At 47.1% G+C, this 22,375-nt stretch overlaps 1 protein-coding gene across 2 annotated transcripts in view; it reads right to left on the bottom strand.

The window, feature by feature from the left end:
* PLXNA4 (plexin A4) overlaps positions 1-22,375 on the bottom strand; it is a 477,218-nt gene that overhangs the window by 92,279 nt on the left and 362,564 nt on the right. For both annotated transcript variants that reach the window (XM_063323702.1, XM_063323701.1), the window contains exons 8-10: positions 20,986-21,085; positions 18,649-18,763; positions 2,459-2,659 (exon numbers count right to left, since the gene is read on the bottom strand). In XM_063323702.1, coding sequence (XP_063179772.1) covers positions 2,459-2,659; positions 18,649-18,763; positions 20,986-21,085 — 416 coding nt within the window. The remainder of the gene's footprint in view (positions 1-2,458; positions 2,660-18,648; positions 18,764-20,985; positions 21,086-22,375) is intronic.

Below are 22,375 nucleotides of genomic sequence, written 5' to 3' on the forward strand. Positions count from 1 at the left end.
CTGGTGCCTAGCATATGACGGGAGGGGGTAGATCTTGAGGCTTATGAAGGAAAACAAGCCAAGAATGATTGCTTAGTCTAGCATGCATCACCAACAGAAAGATCTGCTGGCAGGATAGCATCCCTTCAGGGACACACCATCACAACACATCCTCCCACCCTCCTTTGGACCTCCTCCAAGCCTGCAATGCAGGTGCTACATTCAGTGTCTCATCCAGCAACTCTGCTGAGTAAAAAGCTCTGTCGAAGGGGGCTGATTCAATTTGCAAACAAGCTCACCCGGCTGTTTCTAAAGCCAGGTGACCCTTGGAGCAGGGGCTCATTGTATCACAGTGCCTTCAGACTGAATGCTAATTCTGGCAGGGAAGGAAATAATCATGATGGAGACATATCTACAGCACTCCTTCCCCATTGTCTGTGTCCTCTGCCACCTGCTCAAACAGAGCCAGGGCTTCTCTGTTCCCTTTTTGTATCTGTGTGAATGTTTCTTTCTTTTGTCTGGCTCTCCCTTCCACAATTCTGTCTCTCAGTGTCTGGCAAATTCAGAGCAACAATGAAATAACATTTCGCAGGAAAAAAATAATAACTCAAATCAGAGAGTCAAAGTGCCTTCAAAAGAAAAGGGAAGAAAAGGGAAGAAAAGAGAAGGAAAGAGAGGAGAAGAAAAGAGAATGAAAGAGAAGAAAAGGGAAGGAAAGAGAAGGAAAGAGAAGGAAAGAGAAGGAGAGGGAGAGAGGAGGCAGAAAACAGGATAGAAAAGAGTTGAGTCTATTCCAAAATAAGCCTCACTCCCTGGAGGAGAGAGAGGTCCACCTTAGCCACCACCAAACACAGGACAGGCATCCTACAGACACCGCACAGCAGCAAGGTCATGGAGTGCCTTGGCATTAATCCGAGACCCATCCCTGCCACCCTGCACAGCTCAGGCGTAGCCTTGAGTGTTCTGGCATCAAAACAAGCATTAAAATCAACATGGTGCTGTCGCAGCACTCAGGCATCCCATGAGCAAATGCTTCTGGGCGTTCATCGAAGCCCGCTTCTATCCTAGACATTGGCAACTTCTTGGAGCATGCAGTATGGGAACAGACATCATTACCTCTGAAAACCAGGCTCATTTATTGGATACCACAAACTCGGATGCTGAGAGAGATTCTCCAGGACTGCTGAGGCAGTCAGTCCCCCACTCAGCCTAACTGTGCTTAAAATCATCCCGAGATACCTCATGCTGATGCCTATGTGTCAGAAAATTCATGACTCCAAAGGGTGGCTGTTGTCTTCCCTGCTAAGACTTTTTGGACACATATATAAAATCTGCCCAGGTCCATATAATACCCTTTAGCTGCAGGCTTTCACTATTGTAAAATAATTTTTTTTTTTTTTTAAAGTGCAATGCTTTCTTATTTGAAACCTCAGACCTGGATGCTCACGGGCCACTAACCAGTAATGAAAATCAGGGGGAGGGAGGGGAACAAAGGAACAAAATACGAGAGTGTCATTGGGAAGCTGCTTGTTTGCGACAAATCGTAAAATGTGTGAACTGCCTATAATCTTCAGCACGCTGCCTAATGCAGCAGAATATGTTGTGACGGATTTTAACAAGCGCTGCCCGGCATGGAGTGGCGGAGCTGCAGTGAAGTGGCTAAAGCCTGTAATTAGCTCTTTGACTAATAAATCATCTCGTAGTGGCAGCAATGAGAATGACTCAAATGCATGTCTGGGAGACATGAATCTCATGGAGAAGCCTCCGGAGAAGCAGAGACCACCATTGCACATATGCACAGCTCCTGGCAGATGCCAGTGTTTGCCCCCATGGCTGTCTTTGCTGCGGTGACAACACCACCGTGACTCACACAGGACCCCTGGGAGTAGGGTTACTGGTCCTGCACTGCAGATGAGGAAGCAGAGGTGGGCAGAGGCAAAGGGACTAACCAAAGGTCACGCAGTGAGTCAATGACTGGAGGAAGGCTGGACTCAAACCTTCGGCATCTCGCCCTTCTTTGGACCCGTTACATGCTGGTGTCTGTCAGACTGTTTATATGGGGTTTTATATGTCCCATCACCAAAACCCCACATAATAACCTTAATTCTCAGTGTCGATGTGAACACCTGTCCCTTTGAAACCCTTCTGAATACATACAAGGATGTGGCCCTGTGAGGATATGGGGCAGGTTAAGCTGCAAGTAATGCCCATGGGTCATGACTAAGGTGCTCCAGCATGGCCAAATGCTGGGATCCAAGGGCAGGAGCAACTCCTGTGGGGTGACACCAGCCATCCTAAAGAGCAAAAAGGGCAGTTTGCAAGTTAACAACCAGCCTTTCCTTGATTATGGCTGGAATCAGGTACGCAATAAGGTAAAAAGGCTTGCAACACAACACCAGATCCCACTGGGACAGTGCTGTAGACACTCATGGTCCTCCTTGGCCCCTGCACCTCTCCCAAGCACGCAGGACTTGCTCACCGAAGTGTTCTGGCACTGCACGCTGGAGCTGTTGAACCTCAACGCAGGCACCCGCTGCTCATTGCCCTGGATGTTCAAGATGCACTCGTAGCCTCGCTGGCCCGACTGTGGCTGGGGCAGGTTCTTGGCCTTCAGCGTGATTGGCTTGATGACTTCCACGGGCACCAGGATCTTCTCTGCCTGCAGCAGCTGGGGACAGTCCTAGGGTGAGAGAAAACAACACGCCAAGTCAGCACATGGGTTTCCCAGCCTCAGGTGGGGTCCTCTGATGCTTCTCAACGTTCTCACTTCACGCTTCGCTTCAAGCAATTAGAAAGCCTTTGCATCTCCCTGGGCCTCAGCCTATTACAAGTGTATTCAAGGAGCATTACTGGGAAGGCTCAGATAAAGAGGAGGAAGGATTTCTTTTACAGTCCATCCTTTCCTATCTCCCTTGCTCGTGCTACAGAGTCTCAACCTTCAGGACCCAAGGAAGTTACCTCTGGTGATTTTTAATACCTGCTCTGTTAATCAGGTGCTGGGAAAGCAATCATGTCCCATCCAGGGACTTATCCTAGTCTCAATGCCATGACATGAGAAGTGAACAAAGCAAAAAACTGAGAATAATTCCTTGCCTCCCCAACAGCCAATGCACCGTTGTACAAAAGGCACAGCTCCAGCTAGCTCCAGCAAGACATCTTGTAAACTACAGAGTCTGGGCTGTTACAAAGAGAGTTTTCTTTGGCTTAGAAGGGGACAGAATATTTATTACAGATGAATCCAGCTCCCAAGAAACAACTGTTACACAGTGTGTGGAGATCCCTTGGAAAGGCTTGCTGTTATTTCACAAAAGAAGCAATGCTAAGTGGATGTTGCTAATCCAATGCCTCTTGGTGGGTCCCTCACGCAGGTAGAGTCTCGGCACCCAAAGCTGCGATGCAGAAGACTTCATTCAAAGTCACATTAATTTGCACAGCTTTAGTTAGAGTAGCAACGCACTGCTTCTTCATAGTACAATCAGACAACTGCAAGCTGTCAAATTCATGTATTCTAGGAAGCTATCAACTCTTTAGGAAATTACTGCAGCGTTCGCCTGGCTAATCCAAGGCAGTTTGATACAAAATGGGATCCTTTAAAAAAACACTACAACAGGCTACAAAACACAAGCATGTCATATGCACAGACCACGCTGTCTTGATCACTTGTGAGTGCCTGGCTGTCCCCTCTTTTAAGACTTTTCAACTCCTAGATGCCAAGAGAAAGCCCGTCGCCACTTTTTCTTCTCTGCACTGTGTTTGGCACACTGCCTGCCCTCTGCAGAGCACCATGGTATCAAGATGATGCAGCCACCCTGCCCAGTATGGAGAGAAACACCATCACAGCCTTTCCTGCCCAATGTTAGAGTCAGGTCCAGTTAGTGCGAGCACAGTCAGACGACTTACATAAAGAGATGCAAGCTTAATCTTAGGTGTGGGCAATGGATGGCAGGAGGAAGATGACCGATCCACGGCTGGAAAGTAGGGAGAGGGACTGAAAGTCTCAAAAGTGTAATTTATGGCTTACGAAAGCCTGGGAGTTTGTTAGAGCAGATGGTGGAAGCATCTTACTGAAGCAAATAGCTTAGGAAGATAAAGAAATGGATTAGACGTTTAACATCTGCAGTTACACCAACCAGGAATAGAATTACAGGAGCCATCAATCATCAGACTGCGGGTGTGAGCTGATCTATCGCCAGGGGCAGGAAGAAAATCCAGTAACCACCCAGCCCATCACTGCAGTGAAGTTCAGAAGCCTTCCTCAGTCCCCAAGGTCTGTCTGTCCTAGTGGGGATCCCAGGCTGAAGAGCCCTTTGGAGCAACCTGATTTCTCATCTGCACTGATAGGGTGATGCCAATGGTGTAAGTACTCGACAGCTGCTGATGGACTTCAATGGTTTTGCCCAGGCTAACACCAGAACCAGGACAGCCAAGCACACAGTCACTGAAGCTGGATGGAGGCAAACCATCTTGGGTCTGGTGGCTGTTTTGGGTGTCTAATCTGGCACAAGGTCTAACTTAATAAGTGTTACCAAAAAACTGAGGCTTAATAGGCCACCATGATAACCTGGCTGGATGGTATAAGGATTGGAGGAGGCAAGCCCATGTGCTACTAAATTGCAGTGATGAGTTTTACGACTGTGACTCTCTGCTGTCTTGGGCATCCTGGTGGTGGGCAGCACTTCAACAAGCAGAGACGTGTGAGGAGGCTCCAGGAAGCCGAGTATATCAGGAGTGGAAGATGCCTTATACCTCATCATGCACAAGACACAGTCAGTGTGGAAAGAGGCTGTGTCTGACCCCCAGGAGTGCTTGAGGCCAACACTCTCTGCTCTTGTTGTTGTCCTGTCCCATGAGGAAATGTCCCCAGGGAACTATTAATGCTGAAACACAATGGTTAAAGTGTCATAGAAGTCTTTGTCTTGACAAAAGTCTGGAAAGACTTTCCAACCTTGAGTCCGATGATCCCACCCTACCAAGGCACACCAGCGTCAAGGCTAGCTGTGGGGTTAAGTAGCTACTCAGCATGAGAAAGTGAGGGATAATCGAACCCTGGGTGACTTAGACCTATAAAAACCCAGAGCGCAGGGGAAGGAGGTGCCCCTGGCTATATTAAAACAGTAGTGAGAGTTTCCAGTTCTGATCACACCAGCAGATACCATGTGTAAATACCTTTTGGGACTGCATGGCTTCAGCACCCCCTGAATCATCCCCTTCACCTGCCCAGCATGTCCTGAGGCCTCTGAATCAGCTCCCTCACTCTCTCTCCTGGTATAAGAAAAGACCTTGGCAAAATCATCTTCATTTTTTTTCTCCCCAGCAATAGGAGTTGAGAGAGATGCATTGGCAGAGTGAATCAGTGGGACAGGAGGATGGGAAAGCCCTATCTGCTGCTGAGCAGCCATCTCCCAAGAGTGGGCATTTTGCTTGATGTCTGTCAAACAGAAAAGCCTCTGAAGGGGGCTGGAGGATGGGGGTTGGAGATAGTCCACTATGTTACCTGCAGGCCAATCCCAGCTCTGCAGGCTGGTCTTTCTTGTCTAGCTTTATCCCGTCCCACCACCACCACTGGTGCTGTAACCTTTCCGATAACACTTGTTTCAAGTTCATTAACAAGCAGTGATTGCGGCAGCCCCAAAACAGGATTCGTTTGCATATAAAAAGCTTTGCAGTGCTGTGAGGAAGTTCATTATAGATAATTGAAGAGGCAAGCGCCATAAAGAGGAAATCCTCCCAATGTGGCATTATCTGATTGACCTAATGTTCTTTCTAATTGAAACGGGGGCGGGGGGGGGGGGCGAAAGGCAATTTCATTGGGTGATGCACTGCATAAAACCTCGGAGCTTGGACTAGGTTCTGGGTTTGAATTCAAACATAGTACTCGTTTTGCAGCCTGTGTCAAGCCCTACCCAGTCAGCTTTGGGTCCCTGGTCAGGTTTATATTTTTGAGGGTAAAACATCAACCTGCTCAGAGCAGATCCTGCAGCAGGACCCAAACAGAAGTGTCATTAAAAAAGAGTTATCTTGGGCATTTTCTAGCAGATGTAGTTTCTCTTCACCCTTCTTCTGCAACGGACATCACCTAGGTTGGAAGACCACAGTTTTCACATGATGTAGGGAGATAAAAACATCCACTGACAACAACTGTACCAAGGAAGAGCACAATCCAATCCCTTTTGTCTTTGGTATATAATAAATTAAGCCTTTCTCCTCATTCTAATGGGAGCTGGTTCAGATTCCAGAGGAGCTAAAATCCAGTTTAATCTGTACTAGGGCAACACATTTAAAAGCGGACTCTTGTTGATTAATTTTGTGTGTGTAGCTTCATTCTGCTCATTAAATGCTTTCAAATGAGTCAGGCTCTTTAAAATAATATCCTCCACCTTTGCCAATTACTCGTATCAGCAGCGACGCACGCCTCAAATCACCAAATTTTGCCAGTTATCAAGTCAGAGAGCTTTTGCAGTGAAAACACCACATGAAATGGGCTGTACTCATTGGGTCAATGGTAGTTTAATTTTGCTTGTTTATAGCTCCTCATAGAATGCCTGCAAATGTGTTTTGCTACGGCTTGCAGAAATAATGGAGTCTCAGAAATATGAGAACCCTTTCTCTCCTTTTCTCTCACATATGTGTTTTGGCCCTCATCACAGCAATACCTGAGTGAATCCCCAGTGAGAGACATCATGAGAATTCTGCTAAAGAGGGTGATGAAACCTCTCTCAGGCTGTGTGGTCCTAGCCCTGAACTAATTAGTTTTGTTCCTTTATGGTGCGTCATACATATATAGTTATGATTTCACGAGGATTTCACCATGCTATTTTCCAGTCAAAGCTGGAGACTGACCAGAGACTGAGTTATCATCCTCTCCTAGGGATGAGGCTTGTAGGGATCTCTCACAGTCTTGCGATATTGTGTGGGGTTTCTTGTACCCTTATTTTGTACAGTTTCACACTCTGTCTCTATTTATGGCCAGGATCAGGGTCTCAAGTCTCATCAATGTGTTTTCCATTTTCCAAAGGAAAATGGGTCTCATCTATTTCGAATGATAGGTGTCCTGCATGGTAACAGGTAGAACGTCCCTGAGGGTTTAACGCAATGACCCATCCACCTATCAACAGTCTCCACCTTATATTGGTGTCCCAGTTCACTTGTCTTCCCCTGTGTATCTCTTGTCATCCAGAGCATTCAGGTGAGGGAATCTTTCCTACTTTTCCTTCATACTGCTCCCTGGTAGCATTAGCTAGATCTCCCCTTTCTACAGAAGGAAACTAGAGCTCTCCTTTTGCTGACTGCGTTGTAGGCATGTTTGGCAAAACAAACTCAACTCTTGGCAATGGATTCTCACCCTTCCTTTCCCAGAAGAGTAGGAGTCATCTCCTTTCAGGACCAGACATAGCCGCCACCACCAATTCGTCCACTACTCATCTCAAAGCATCTAGCTCCCCTTTTCTCCTGCCATCAAAATCCATTTCTTCATCCTCAACTTCAGGGTTTTTTTAAAGACTTTCTTTTCAATACCCCTCATTCAGCAACCATCTTTGTGCCTTATCCAAGCTACCTTGCCCGGAAGGAACATGATCACAAAGTGCACCTAAGTGGGGACCATAATTTACTCAATAAAGCCCTTCGGGACCCCACAGGAAACTATACTTACATAGCTATTTACTCATATATTATGTAAATACAACACATCCTGTGTTCATCTCGTCTGCTGAGATGCCGTGTACCATTTTCCCTGTGTCCCCTATGGCTCTCTCACCCTCCTACTCTGTGCTGTAATAAAGCCAAGAGGGTAAAATATGAGAGACAGAGACTGTGTCTTTATAAAGATATCTAGACCACAGCATCTGGATGCTCTGTTAGTTAGACTAGATTAAAAAAAACCAAAACATTAAAAACCAAAATGAAACAGGGAAAGAGAAAGAAAAGGAAAAGAAGGAAGGAGAAAAAAGAGAGGGAAAACAGGCAAACAAACAATAAAAAGGCTTTTTTTGTCATTAACTTTAGAGGAATCAGATTGCACTTGGATAAAAAGCAGGAAAACAGCAAGTTGGCAGATGAGAAGCAGCAGGGGCTGCCTGGAATATGTTGCCTGAACCTCCCTCTCACACCTCAGCGTGGTCACCCGAGGTCAGGGCTGAGACACCACCCGAGCAAAAGCAGATGCTTGTTTAGCAGCTACCCTGTACTGCTGCAAACAGAGGGCTTCGGGGTTCAGGGCTGACAAGCTGGTTCCTTCCATGAATCACTTTTAAACTCTTGCACAACTTCTCAGCCCCAGGATAATCTGGAAAAGGGAGCAACAAGGAGCTTGGCATTCCCAGCGCGGGAGGGGAAGGGGTGAGTTACAGTCCACGTTGTGTTTACATTATTACACCACTAATTCTTAGCATCATAAAATTATATTTAAAATTTACACGAACAGTGCCGGGGAACGTTATTAGGTTATAAAGTGGAATCAGGTCAATGCTTTGTAGGCAGGATTCCAAGCTCCATAAATTTCTGGATATACTTCCCCCAAATTTACATCGGCACCAGCAGCAAGCAAACCAGCTACAAAAAAGCTCACCCGGTCAAAGTATTTTTTAATGCACCATATATTTTATCTGCACTTCCTAAGTTTACAATGTTGTTAGTTTGATTGATGGTGTGCTTATTTATTGCCACAGCAAAAGTAATAATACATGAAGAAAATGCTCAGAACTTTAAAGGCAGCTGATGAGGAGAAATCAACAGGATTTATGGGAAGAGTAAACATCTGCAGAGACAACAAAGGAATAATTGAGTCCTTGCATCGCTGTCACTTCTGGTGGCTCCTTTCTAGTTAAGAGTCTTCCATGCACTCAGGAGCAAATATCAGCTCTCTTTTGTCAGATATCACAAGTGATTCTGGTGCCTGGGAAAAGGTGTTTGCCCTGGACGTCAGTGTTCAGTCTGTAGAAGAGATTTGGCCCTGTTGAAGCTCTGAGCACCGTAGCAGCTACATACCTCACAGACCTCAATGGTGGCTTGCACACATTGGTGTACAGATACCACTGCTGGAGGGAGACCAACAGATCAATAACAGATCATTAGCTTAGCTGCTATAGCCTCTTGGGTCCCCGGCTTCAGTGTTGTGAAGGCTAGAGAGCAATGCTGAGCACCAGAGAGCGGATACTCGAAAAGCGGAACCTAAATGAAGATAACTAACTCCTCTCGCATGGCTCACTGCTGAATCCCGTTGATCCAGAGCAAAGTGACTCCCCCAAGGCCACACAGGCAGTGCTGGCAAATGACCCAGGTCTGCTGAGAGCTTGATCCCAACCTAGGACTATTCTGCCTCTGAAGTCAGTCCACACATCTCTGCTGATCAACATTAATGATTTTACCCTCCTTTAATTCTTTATTAATAGAGTCTTTCTCAGCTGGTCCATTATTTCACAAGGATCAAGGTCAGGCTGCCATAATTATCCAAGCACCACATTTATCCTTTTTAAATAGAGACACAATGTTAGCTTGCTTTCAGCCCTTTGCTGCTTTGATACATGCTCTGAAGGAAAAGTAATGATCCGGAGAGCAGGAGCCTTCTGGTCACTGGATGAAGGGAGTGGACTAGTGACAAAAATAGTAGATGATTGTGTCATTAGGTACATCTGCTCGAAGGAGAGGGGATACTGGAGATGTGCAAGTGGTCTCAGTTCTGGTGTTTTCCAAGTAACTGCCTGGTTTTGAAATTAGAAGAAATATAAATGTGTGCATTGAGGAAGGTGGTGTATACATAAGAGACAAGATAATGGTGTATTTACTTGACAAAATCCGTCATTTGTTAAAGGAAAACCCTGGTTAAGTAAGGCAGCCCTTCAGAATAGCACATATAGTAAAACTGGATTGTGCAAAGCCCTGTGTAAAGCACAGGGCAGAGCACACCAGCTTATAAAGCAGTGATGAATTTCTTCTCTAAGTCTGCATCCTTCTGCCTAGCCAACTTTCTGTCCTTCTGTAAGGACTTCCATCTGAAGTTCACGAGACCTTTCATGTATATCAAAGCACTGTACATCTATGCATGGCACCCCAGTAGCCCAATGAGGCTGCAAACTTTGAGCATTGCAATAATACCCATTACTGCTCATCCATGTAGGTACCAATGACATCGACATGTCACTAATCAACAAAGTTAATTTTCCTATACATCTATGCCAACAAATGCTTTTTGCATGCATAAGGGACATTCTCCAAACAACGGTCCCTCAGAAGTGACAGGGATTCTCATGACAACACTCTCATAGGGGTATTTCTGGTGTCTAACAAGGATTGATCCCAAACTGTAGTGATTCCTTCCCAAGAGAGGACCGAAAGTCTATTTCTTCCCTGAAGCTGCCCAATTTTACAAAGTTAGCAGGAACTTGGTACCTCCAAGAGCTCCAGACTGGCCCAACAAGGCCAAGAATGGCCAATGAGTTCATAAGTCAACAGAGGAGACAGAGTAACTGACGGACTGGAGGTGCACACAGGCCATGTTGATGCAATCCCACTTCCTTCAGAAACCAGGACAGAAGACCAAAGAGTCATAATACTTTGGCTTCCACAGTGGGAAGGTCAGGACCATGATATCATGGTTCTTGTCACCCTCCCCCTCAACCAGGATCCATGACAGCACGAGATAACATCCAAGCCAAAGCAAATGGACTCATGCTTAAAGACAAGGTGGGGAAGGAGGGTCTGAGCTCAGCCTCCTGCAGATGCCCCAAGCAGGGTGGGAGTCACATTCCAGCCTCACCTCTTATCTGCAGCTTCAGCATCCTGAGAATATATCTCCTTGGCCAGGTCCCAAAAGCGCACATATTCCAAACCAGTGAATGCAGCTGATGCTACAATGGAGAAAAGCAAAATCATCCTGTTTCAAAGCCTAGCCATCACCCTGGACTAAGTCCGAATGGGGAATTGCCTTTCCTCCCTCAAACTGCAGGGTGCCATACAGATCCTAGCAGTCCTAACAGATGTCCAGATAGCCAAAAAATCCCATAGACACTTGAGGCATTACAATGGCATTGCACTGAGCCAGGCTATCAAAACATCATAAGCTCTTCCCCACGTTATTTAAAGGGTGCTGTGTTGGCAGGGACGGATAAATATTACCCGGTTGCATTCTGAGATCACTCTGTCCTGCGGGATAAATAATCTTGCACTACAAAGATGAGCAGCCAAACTGTTATGAGTAACATTTAGCAGGGACGCAGTATGGAGTGTCAGATGCTTCTTACATCTCCATTCAAACTAATCTCCCTGTGTTACTCCTAGAAATTACATGAACAGGTCCTTGATTAGTCACTCATATGGTGGCTGGAGATGCTAAGATCTAAGAAAACAAGTTGTATATTAAAGGAGGATGAATCGCTCACAGGGAAGGCTTTTCCCATCAGTTCTCGGTTCCTGTTGTGATTTGGTTGTAGGTCTCAACAGGGAGAGACATGATGGAGCTGCCCTGCACCAGGACAGATTTCCTGCAGATCCACCACCATAATAATCAGAAATCATGCTACAAGTTACTGTGGAAACTGAAGAAGTTACCAGCTTTTTCCCCTGCCAGCTGGGTGACTGCAGGGCAGAAAAGCTCAGAGATGACAAAAGGTACCCAAAAATAACAGAAGCCACTTCATGCACAGGCTTTCCATCTTTTTCTTCACCTCAGTGCAAGTCAGCACGACTTGCAAACAGCAAATTATCTAATTTGTTTGTACATGCTCAGAGACTTCTTATGAACAGCCCCAATGCGAGATGGCAGCTCCAGGTACTAAGAACCGTACAAGCACCCATTAACAGAAAGTGCTTACCTAAATCAGAAGAGAGTGTTAGAGAAACAGGGGCACAGAAAGGTGAATGTGTCCAAGCCAACTCAGAACCAGGAATAAAACTCTCATCTGCTGAAATAAAACCCATGGCCTCATCCGCTACGTGATACTGCCTCTGAGCAGTATTTTCATGCTCTAACAGGACTCCATGAAGCTTTCTGCCTGGCCTGCCATTTCTGTGTTTACTTTCCTCTTATTATTATTTGAAGCATGCCCTCTAAAGAGAATGTACCCACTCTCCATTTCTTGGAAAGGGCTGTAACGGTGGATGAGGGCTGAAATGCCAAACCACCAGGAGCCCCAAGCCACAGCTGGATCCAAACCACCAGCTACAGCCTCCTCCCCAATTACCCCTGCCTCCCCCTGGACAGGATGCCGACAAGACTGAACTCCATCCCACGTGCTTGGAAACACTTCTAAGAGCTAAATAGATGATAAATGCCAAACCCCTATGCTGCTTAAAAGCAGGTGCCATGAAATGCATGCATCAATACGCCAGATCCCATCTGCATGGGGTGGCTGCTCCTGCCACAGGCAGCTGCCTGTCTAGAGCTGCTCCTGGTCCCCTCGCCTCTCCTGCTGGTCCCCCTGCCTGCTCACAGCACTTGAAGGCAGCAGGTTGCCTGCAGTTGCCATAGAAACTACACCTCGCACCCTCCCCTTAATGATAGACAGGTGCCAGGATAAGTGAGCGGGTAATCGACAAGTGGAAAATGATTCAGAGCGCTGGTATTGGCCTCGCTGCAACTGTCATTAGAGTCCCTGAGAAATGAGAGATACATTAATTTGAGCAGAGATGGGTTTTTTCTCCTCCCCTTGCTGCTGATGCTTCCAGCAGCCACCTCTCTGGCCGGGTTAAAGGAGGCTGAAAACAGGAGTGGGAGGGAAACCAAGCAGTTGCCACGGCAACAGCTGAAGATACATCACCAGAAGGTTTGTCCATGCAAGGGAGTGAGGAGTTGACCATTCTCACCTGATGGCCCAGCAGGTCTTCTACCCCCTCACCAGTGCAACCACTTAGGCTTTTCCACCAGGGTGCATTTTGGGAGGAGGTGGGCACCGTATCTTCCTTCTGCACCTTGCAAAGAGGACAATGCAGGACATTTGGGGGCTCTAAAAACCTGTCTGCTTTTTGAGACTTTGGGGCAAAGTCTTCCCTGAGTTAGACTGAGATGCACCAGTAGGGTGGGGAAGGGTGCTGCTGAGTTTACTGCAGACAAAGCCCATGATGAGGAGATGTGGGCATTATTACCTTAGAATAGAATAGAATAGAATAGAATAGAATAGAATAGAATAGAATAGAATACAATACAATACAATACAATACAATACAATACAATACAATCTTTTCAGTTGGAAGGGACCAACAACGATCATCTAGTCCAACTGCCTGACCACTTCAGGGCTGACCAAGCATTAAAGCACATTATTTAGGGCATTGTCCAAACGCCTTTTAGGTGTCTGCCAGTTCAAGTTGAGCTGTCACTATCATTCCCTGCCTTCTTCCCTGTTTCCCAAAAATACCATCCCCAAGAAGGAGAAGTGGCTGGTCAGAGCTAAATCAGTGCACTCCACTGCAGAGGCCACTGGTACAGCTCTTCGTTCAGCAGGAGGCACAAGCAAGCGCCGGGCAAAGCAGCGCTTTGCTCCTCGGCAGCTGCTCACCAGCATGCGGCTCACACCGCTTTCTATCGCTTTTGACAAATTAATATTTGAAGCAGTTGTTTCTTTTATGTGGGCTTTACTGTCATTAGCACGTACAACTCGACATAAAACACTTTGGTGCAAGATCTTTTCTTCTGTTCTCTTTTTAGGCAGCAGATGAAAATCCTTTTAATAAAAGGCTTGTTTGGGGGAGGAAGAAAAACACATGCACACGCAAATCGGCTGAGCAGGGAAAGATGAAAACCTCCTTCAAGGTAATTAAATGATTATGTATCTTTTAAACCCGGCGGATAACAGATTTGTTATCTAGGCTTGCTTTTGGCTTTTGCCATTTTTTTTCCCTCTTTTTCCCCCACACAACGCTACAATCCTTGCAAGGCCCCGAACAAGATAGTGTTCATCTTAGAGAAGAAGAAGGCGCAAAAGAAGACATAATCCTTTATCCCATCAACTCGAGTAGGCTGCCCCAGCATACCAGCCTTCTACAGATGTCTGTGAAACACTGACATGAAAACTACCCCGCTGGATCACAGCAGGTCTCTACAGAGACAAGACAGACGATGCAATCAGGTGTATTGGGTAATAGATATCAGGAGAGACTGGTGCTGTTTCTGAAGCTCCTATCACACCAGAGACTTTCAATTGTTTTACTCCTCCATGTCTCCGTTTCCCTCCACTACTTGTTGACCGTCTTGCCCCTTTACGGAAGAAAATGACTGAGGTCTCTTACTTGGTGATTGTGTCAGGTAAGTAAGGGTTGATTTCACAGTGTGTTAGTCTGCAGTGCAATGCTTTGTGGTGCAGCGCTAAGCCTGCACTATGACTTTCGCTACGGTCAACAACAAATGTCAAAAGCAGAGATAGGATGGCCAAGAAAAAAAAATAGAAGCTTGGCCTGCTCCCCTCTATCTTTAAGAATAATTCTCACTGCTTTGGCCACCAGCTAGCTATCTTTGGGAAAAACAACAACAATCCACTTCAGTATTAAAATGTCTTTTTTTTTTTTTCCTCATCCTTTCCTTTCCTGCCCTCAATAGCAATAATATCAGCTCCCTTTTATCAAGCAAGGAGTCATTCAGTATATTTCAAGCTAGTGGACCTGGCTTTCGAAAACCTTCTGTAAAGGGAAATTATACGCCAAGGTGAAGCATTTCTGCCATTAATCATCTGGAGACATAGTCAACCCTATTTGATTGAGTTCAGTGCTGTAATCATAAATACTCTTGCTTTATGACCATGCTGGATTTCTTCACCAGGAGCAAACACGGGCTTTCCCAAGGCTCCCAAACTAGTTGATTCATCTCTACTTTGGGTAGAGCTGATTCACTGAGCACCTGACAATTGACAGCTAAAAAGTTGTGGCTCCTTGTTGATAGCGAGGGACATGACTTTTCTGTCCTTTCTCCGTCTCCGGTTTAGTTTAGCCAGGCAGTGGTAGGACAGCTGCCCTGTCCCAGCTTGAGGCTGGCTGATCACAGCTATCCACCGTGCAATTCAATGGCACCCCTGGATGGTAGATCACAGGCTATTCAGATAGAAACAACATTTTGCCTTCTGGACAGCATGAGTCATGGCCAAGACCTTTCTGCTGTCCCACTGGATCAGTCTCAAATTCATCCTGCATTCTACATTAATCAACAGCTCATACTACAAGGAAAAAAAAAAACAAACAAAACAAGCAAGCAAACAAACACAAAAAAACCCAACAACAGTAAAAACCCCAGGATCCTCTCAGAGCACATGAAGAAGACCTGAAAGGAAAGTAGGTGAGCCCATGGGAATCCAGAAGCTTGTGAGATATGCCAAGGAAATGATGGAGCTGGAGGTACACAAGGGCACAAAACTCCCTTCAAAGTGCTCCAGGCTGGTCCAGGGGTGATGGGTATCATCCCAGTCGGTCCTTTTACAGACCAGGCCTTCTGGAGAGTACGAAGCCTCAGCCCACACAATGGTAAGATGCTGTACAGGCAAAGAGAGAAAAAAATTCACGTGGGGGTGGGTGTATCAGCAAAGAGAATGTAAAGGCTATAGTGTGGGGGAGGGGAGCAGGTTTGGCATGCCAGCAATGATGATTACAGAGGGAAGGAGTTTCTGGCACCACTCCATATGACAGAGTAACACCAATATTTGTTTGCTTGGCAAAGAGTCTCTTGGTGCAATCAGACCATACGATCCTGGAAACTGGCCATGCTAATCTGCTCAGCAGACTCATGGGAAGTCTACAAATGGGATGGTCCAACCATCCCACGCTGGTAGTACAGTTTCCCATCAGTACATCCTCAAGACTTACTGATTTAGCAGGTACTCTTGCCTGGACGGTAGCGAACACATCCCGTCCTCATCCTCCTGGGCTCCAAGTGCTTACAGAGGAAAGGATGGAAAAGAGCATTGCAGATGGAAATGAAAGGCCAGTAAAAAGAGGACCACTTAAAGCAATGGTATGTTTTGAGCACTACTGAAGGTGGCATTGAGAAGGCTGGAAATGGGCTTCAGTCCTGTCAACCTTTTGAGTCATGTTATATCATTGGGAACTGGGTGTGAGTCTGGATGGGCAATGGAGAGCCAGGCTTGGCTTCAAGGTACCAAATGGTTTCTATTGTTCAAAGAACCCACTCAACAGATAGGCATAGGTACAGGACAGCAAAGGAAAGAATTAAAGGTGAAAGTAAAAAATAGACAGTGGAAATTTCAGTAAGAGAGATGAGTCAGTGAGAAAATGGTTTCTCAAGAGAAGCATGGGAGATATACGCAGCATTTGTTCAAAGTGCCATTTGACAAAACTTTTCTGGTCAGAGAGCTAAATAAATCTGTGTTTGTCAGAGTGCACTTGTAATGCCATCCTTCCCCAGGCCTAGTGTCCTTGAGGGCTACCAACGCATAGACAGCAATGAGAAAGACCCTGAAGCTACAGGGCATTTCTCACACTGTCAAGCAGAGACCTATCTCTGAAAGTTTTGTGTTTGCATGGCCATTATCCTTGCAGATATTGTCCAGTTGTTCCAGTGCTGAGAAGTGTTTCTTTTGTGCAGCAGTTATCAAAACCAGCTCCTGAGCTGAGCAGCTGACTGCCAAATGTTGTCTCCCATGGGAAAGAGGTTTGTGCCCAGAGATGGTTTTGCTGCAGAAGCCAAGAGGGCTCCCACCCTCATTAGCAATGACCAATTCAACATAAATGTGTCGCATGATGCTATCATTGCCTTGTAGATCAATAGTCGTCTTCCAAGGTCAGGTTTGTGCCTCTCCCTGCTGCCGTGCAAATCGCACAGAGGAGTTTTGCAAGATCAGAGGGGAAATATTTGAAGCTCAGCAGGAAATTCTGTTAAAGGGGACAGAAGAGAGAAAGAGCAACCTCTACTGACAGACGAAGTGCCCCGGACTGGAGTTGTCGTCTAGTCTGAAGATGATACCTTTCATAAAGGAACCCCATGAGAAGTGATAAAGCAGCAACGGAAAAGGTGTGCTAAAATGGGCAGATTTGGAGAGGACAACGAGTCCACCTCCTCCTCCCCAGTTCTGCAGCTCAAGACCTTGGAAGAGATAAAGACCAGGAGCTGTGCTGTCCCCTGTCCCTTCCCTAAGGAACTGGGATGACACAGAGCTTCTCATGATCTCCTTTCTGAGGGGAGCAAGTGTGAGAAATACAGGGATGTGTGGTTGAGGGAGGAGGAGACACACTGTATTTTGTAGGCCCTTCACTTTGGGCAGGGGGTTGGAGAAGAGAAGAGGCGAGAACTGGGAAAGTGAGTCCTGTGCTTGGCATGTGAGACACCAGAGGAGTCTACCAGAGGAGATAAATGGTGGTGGCATTGCACAGCAGGAGGCTCAAAGTGTCCCAGGGAATGCCACCTGAGCAAGAGGTTGAGGTCCCTACAGTTCCTGAAGTGGAAGGCACAGGACTGGCCAGACTCTGCCAAGGCTCCATGCGAGGGAATAGGGTCTGTCTGGTTGGGGTAGCCTACCAGAAGGGCTGAACCCTGGGCTGCCTTCCTGCACCACTTCACCACTGAGCGGAGGGTGTCAAGCCCTCCATCTCCTCAGCGAGTTTTCCAGCAAGTTTACAGCAAATTCTGAATCCTGGTAGATAAAGAACTGGCAGCCTCCCTGCTCATGAATATTTATGTCCTGTCCCAATGCCACAGCAGTTCAGGATGTCTGCTCCAGAACACCTCAACCAGCACATATGTGACATCTCAACCAGCATACAACAAAGTGGTGGGAGGGAAGGGGGGATGCCATGGGTGTGTGAAGACACCACACGTGTCATTCGGTACAGTAAACTGTCTTGCCTGGCCCATGGGCTGAGGGTAGGTAGGGAAACACGTTAAAGACACCAGACCCAGCAGGCAGTGTAGGGAGCAGAGGGGATTTCATCCTCCGAATGCAACACACGTTTCCTGAGACTCCAGCAGCCGCCTTTGTGCCAGGTGGTTCAGCAGATATCAGATCTCTTAATGGGTACTGGTCCCTCGGGCCAGGCAAACAACGAGCCATCTCAGGTCATTTACCAGACAGGCCAGGATGCTTTCAGACCATTCCTGACCAGGAAGTAATTAAGTGGCTTCCTATTTGTATTCTCCCGAGCTCCACTTGTCTGCAAGTGCTCATTAGTTACAATACGAGCCAGCCAGCGTTTGCAGCGCACCAGCCAGCTCTGTATGAAGCCCCAAGGTCCAGTTCAGCTTAGCAGCGGGCAATGAGGCATTCCCCAGCCTCGTCTGGAGGCAGTTTGATGCACTGGCCATTAGGTACCAAACCCACGAAGCCACAGAGGTCCTCGAAGCATGGCTGAAATCCACTGACACTATGGACATAGCCCGAAATCCTCCCCGGATCTCAGCAGCCTCTCTGCTTAGAAGCAACCTCCTTCTTTCCTGGAGGAGATGCATGCCCAGTGTTTTCCATCCCTCCCAGTACCCTGGTATTGGGAGCTTGTGGTGGCTTTCCAAGGTAATGCACTCCTTGTAGTATATGGGAGGGAGAGGGCACGTCACTGTTGGGGTTTGGCAGAGCAGAGGAGACGAGGGAAAGGTGAGGGTCTCCTGGAAGGTGAGCGGAAGAGGGAGAGGGTGGGACTAGTGGTGGAGAAGGCTTCCTGGACTATTGGTCTGACCCAGGCCAAAAGGCAACATCAGCCCTGAGCAGCCCACGTACGCGACGCATGCCCCCTGCCCCTGCCTACCTCGGGCAGCTTGACTCGTCCCTCCTGGAAGGAGCAGGAGCTGGGGTCGTGAGTGCAGACGTGGCGGTACTTGCACCAGTGACATCGGTAAGGGCTCTCCACACATGATAGACACCTGGAGATGGAGAGAAAGAGTAGTAATTTGGCCAGCCGGGCCCTGTCAGCCAAAAGAGCATCCCTTGAGGCTGATAGTGTTTCTCAGCAGGCGATACAGCCCAGCAAACATTGGTTTTGCCATCACTAGCAGAAGGCCATGGGCTTTGCACTGACCCAACATTGTCAGGTCTCAGGCTGATGCTGGACTTGTCATGGCCTGAGCTGGTTGTCACTGTGATCACAAGTGTCTCATATTAATTAGATGATAATTTAGATTGCACTCATATCATTGTAACTAGAGTAATATTAATTATTGTTGTGTTTTAGTTGCCCTCTTACAACATTTAATCAGGCTTCATATATAAGAGGCATTCCCCTTTTTGCCCATAACAAAATCCTGAGTGTAATAACAAAAAATACAAGATCATGGGAAGGTGGCTAAGGGAGGTGGTGGTGGGTGGAGTCGTGCCCTTGGAGGGGAGTCCTGTGCACCAGCAGTCCTCGCTGGCTAATCCTCCCACTCACACATGATCCAGAGGCCAAACACAAACTGGGAAGCACCAAGGGCAGAAACCAAGGACGAAGCAGGGAATTTTCTCCCCCTGTGTCCCACAGGCTTATTCATGTGAGTTCTGCCCATGGGTGATGGGGCTTCTGCAAACATGTTAACTCTGTTCTTCTTTTCTTCATCTCAGCAGAGACATAAAGACAATTGTAGCAGCTGCTCGAGAAGCAGAGGGCATGTTTAGGAAGTCATCTATTCAGGGTATAGGAAAGGGTCATTCCCTCCATCTTACAAGTTTTTGTTTTCCTATGCCCCATAGACACTGTAAAGTGAGAGCTGCAAACACCTCTCCTGGCTGTGTTATAGCATTGCCTTATACCTACATCACTCTTTTTTTTTTTTTTTTTATTTAATACGATGTCTGCTCACCGGCAACCAAACTGAGCCATAACGAGCTCTTTGCACAAAACAAAGAGCGGATGGTAGCAACTTCTGATCACTCACACTGTTGGAGATCTTCATGCAGCTGCAGGCTCTGAAGTACCTTGGAGGGGGCTTGGGGATGGAAATTTTCCTGGCCCTAGTGTGCCACTGCGCTTTTAATGGGCAGGAATGAAAAAATTGCCTCCAGTAGAGCTTGGCTGAGCCCAACAGGCAGACGCACACCCTCTCCCCTGTCTCTGTGAAATCTCGCTCAACTCAAATCCACTTTCAGCTCTGGTACAGCGAGCTGTTCTTCAAATTGGTAACAAGTGCTTGCTCTGATACATCAAATTAAAAATGGATAGTGTATTATAGTTTGTCAAGTAAGAAACCAAAACATGCCATAAATATTTAACACCACCATCTCTCCTGCTCTCCCCCCAACACTTGCTTTCTGACACTGTTTGTCAAAGCAGCAGGAACACGGAAATAGGATTTGCCTTTCCTTGTGAATTGCTGAGCCGCAGTAATTATCTGCTTTTGGCACTTCTGATGGCTCGGTGGTGGGGACAGAGCTGCTCAGCTTGCTCAGGGGTGGATCAGCCTGCTGGAAGAGCATCTTTCTGCAGGAAAGCAGCAGACCCGCTCTGGTGGGGCACCTCCTGCACAGCCCTGGGTGTCAGCTAAACCCCAGGAGAATGGGGTGGAGGGCAGGAAAGGAGCTCACAGGATGGAAAAGATGGTCTCGAGGGAATCAACTGAGTGTGCCCTGCTCAGTTCACATCAGGCAGAAACCAGCAACTCCTGTCTTTCTAGATCTGAGGGCCCAACACCATGCTAACCACCTGGGGCAGATACCTACTGGTGAGATCAACAGCATGGATGAGGGTTGGAGGTGCATATGGGTGGGCAGGACCCAGCCATCTGCAAACAACTGCTTAACAGGAAGATGAGGGGGCCATTTGCTGAGGTCATGACTCCCTTTTGACTCCCTTCCCTGGCAGCTCCCACTGATGCGATGCTCCTCTGTCTGAGGGACACATGAGGATCTACAACTCCCCAAGGTTATGCCTTCCTGCAAAGGACTCTCATCAGCAGAAGAAATAGTCACTATACTACTCTCAGTCTTCCCAGGAGAGATCCCACCATGCTGACCATCACCTAAGTGACTCTGTGGCACTGGTCACACACTGTCCCCTGGTCACCTCCACACCTAACCAGCTTCCTGAGGGACATGTACCCCAGCCAGCAGTGGGTTCTGTGACAGATCCAGGGGTGGAATGGAAAGCAAGTATCAAAAGCAATTAACATACGAGTTGTGGACGCTGCAGTTGTAGAAGACGAAGCTGGTGCTGGCAAAGGTCATACCCGTTTCCTTGGACTTGAGCTGAAGCTGGACAATGTGATGGTCTCCTGGTGAAAAAAAATTGACACATCAGTATGTGACTGCTTTGTTAACCTAGTTAAGCCCTGTTGGCCATGCCACCAGTCTGAACCTGGAGCTGTCCCACAAAACCTTGGCTTGTCTATCCTCAATAGCTGTAGGAAGTGCAATAGAATCCTTCTAGAGCCTGGTTCTCCAACAGGTACATCTCCCCCTCTCTTATGGTACTGGCACGGTGGAGTATGTGAAATTATCGTACCTATGAGCAGAGTCTGGGCCATATGATGATGACAGGTCTATACCTCACCAATTTCAAAAAATATGGTGACTGAAGTGATCAAGTAGGAAAGCTAAGCTCAAAGAGGGGACATGGATGTCTGGAATTAGGAGGCCATTAAAATGGAGTACTGTCCTTAAAGTTCTTCCTTGCTCCTGGTTCATTTATTGTCCCCAGAAGGGGCCTGTGGTTGGACTGCTAGACCCAAACATTGGTGGCCTGTGCATATACCACCTGAAAGATAAACATACTTGCTTTCCTGAGGGGATAAAGAAAGATCTACTTTTTCCTCACCCTCATTATTTAACATCTCTGAATAGGGCCCAATATCCAGGACAACCATGCCTGAAGAAGGCCACCTCCAGATCCTGCCCCGAAAGAGAGGCTGTACTTTGATAAAACAGGATGGAGGAAAGAGCAAAGATTAAAGTAACAGTGAGGACAGGGTCGGAGCTCCCTATCTGCAGCCTGGGAAATGCTGATGAACAGGGAGATTCCCATGTGAACAGGAAGATTACAGGTTTGCTCACCCCATTCACCCCAAGGTTTATTCACCCAAGCTTTTGGCTACAAAGAACGAAGCTCAGCGTGAGGAACATCCACAAGCCGTTGCATTTCCATAAGGACTAATCCATTTCCATAGCAGACCCATCCACCGCAAAACCTGAATCTCAGCTCCTACACACCATCTCCTCATTCCCCTTCCCACCGCTCCCATGCTGGGCAGTCAACTGGTACCTCTTCCCACAAAGCCAAAAGCCCTATTCAGAGCCCATCAGCTGTGGGTAATGAGAGGGTGCAGTAATTGCAGTAATTTGGTGGGGAAGGGACCCATGTTTAATTCAAGACTTCAGCCTGGCTGGCCCTTTCACCTCTATTATTTTCCTTCTCACCTGAAAGATTCATTAATCAATCAGGCTAAAGCAAACTTGACAATTCGTCGCATGGCGCGCCTGCGTGCACGCTTACCCACCTACAGGCACACACATACACACGCGCACAGACACCACACACTTCACTAAACACATTTTGCTGCCAGTCC

Source organism: Chroicocephalus ridibundus, chromosome 1, assembly GCF_963924245.1.
Source record: "Chroicocephalus ridibundus chromosome 1, bChrRid1.1, whole genome shotgun sequence".
Classification (NCBI taxonomy): Eukaryota; Metazoa; Chordata; class Aves; order Charadriiformes; family Laridae; genus Chroicocephalus; species Chroicocephalus ridibundus.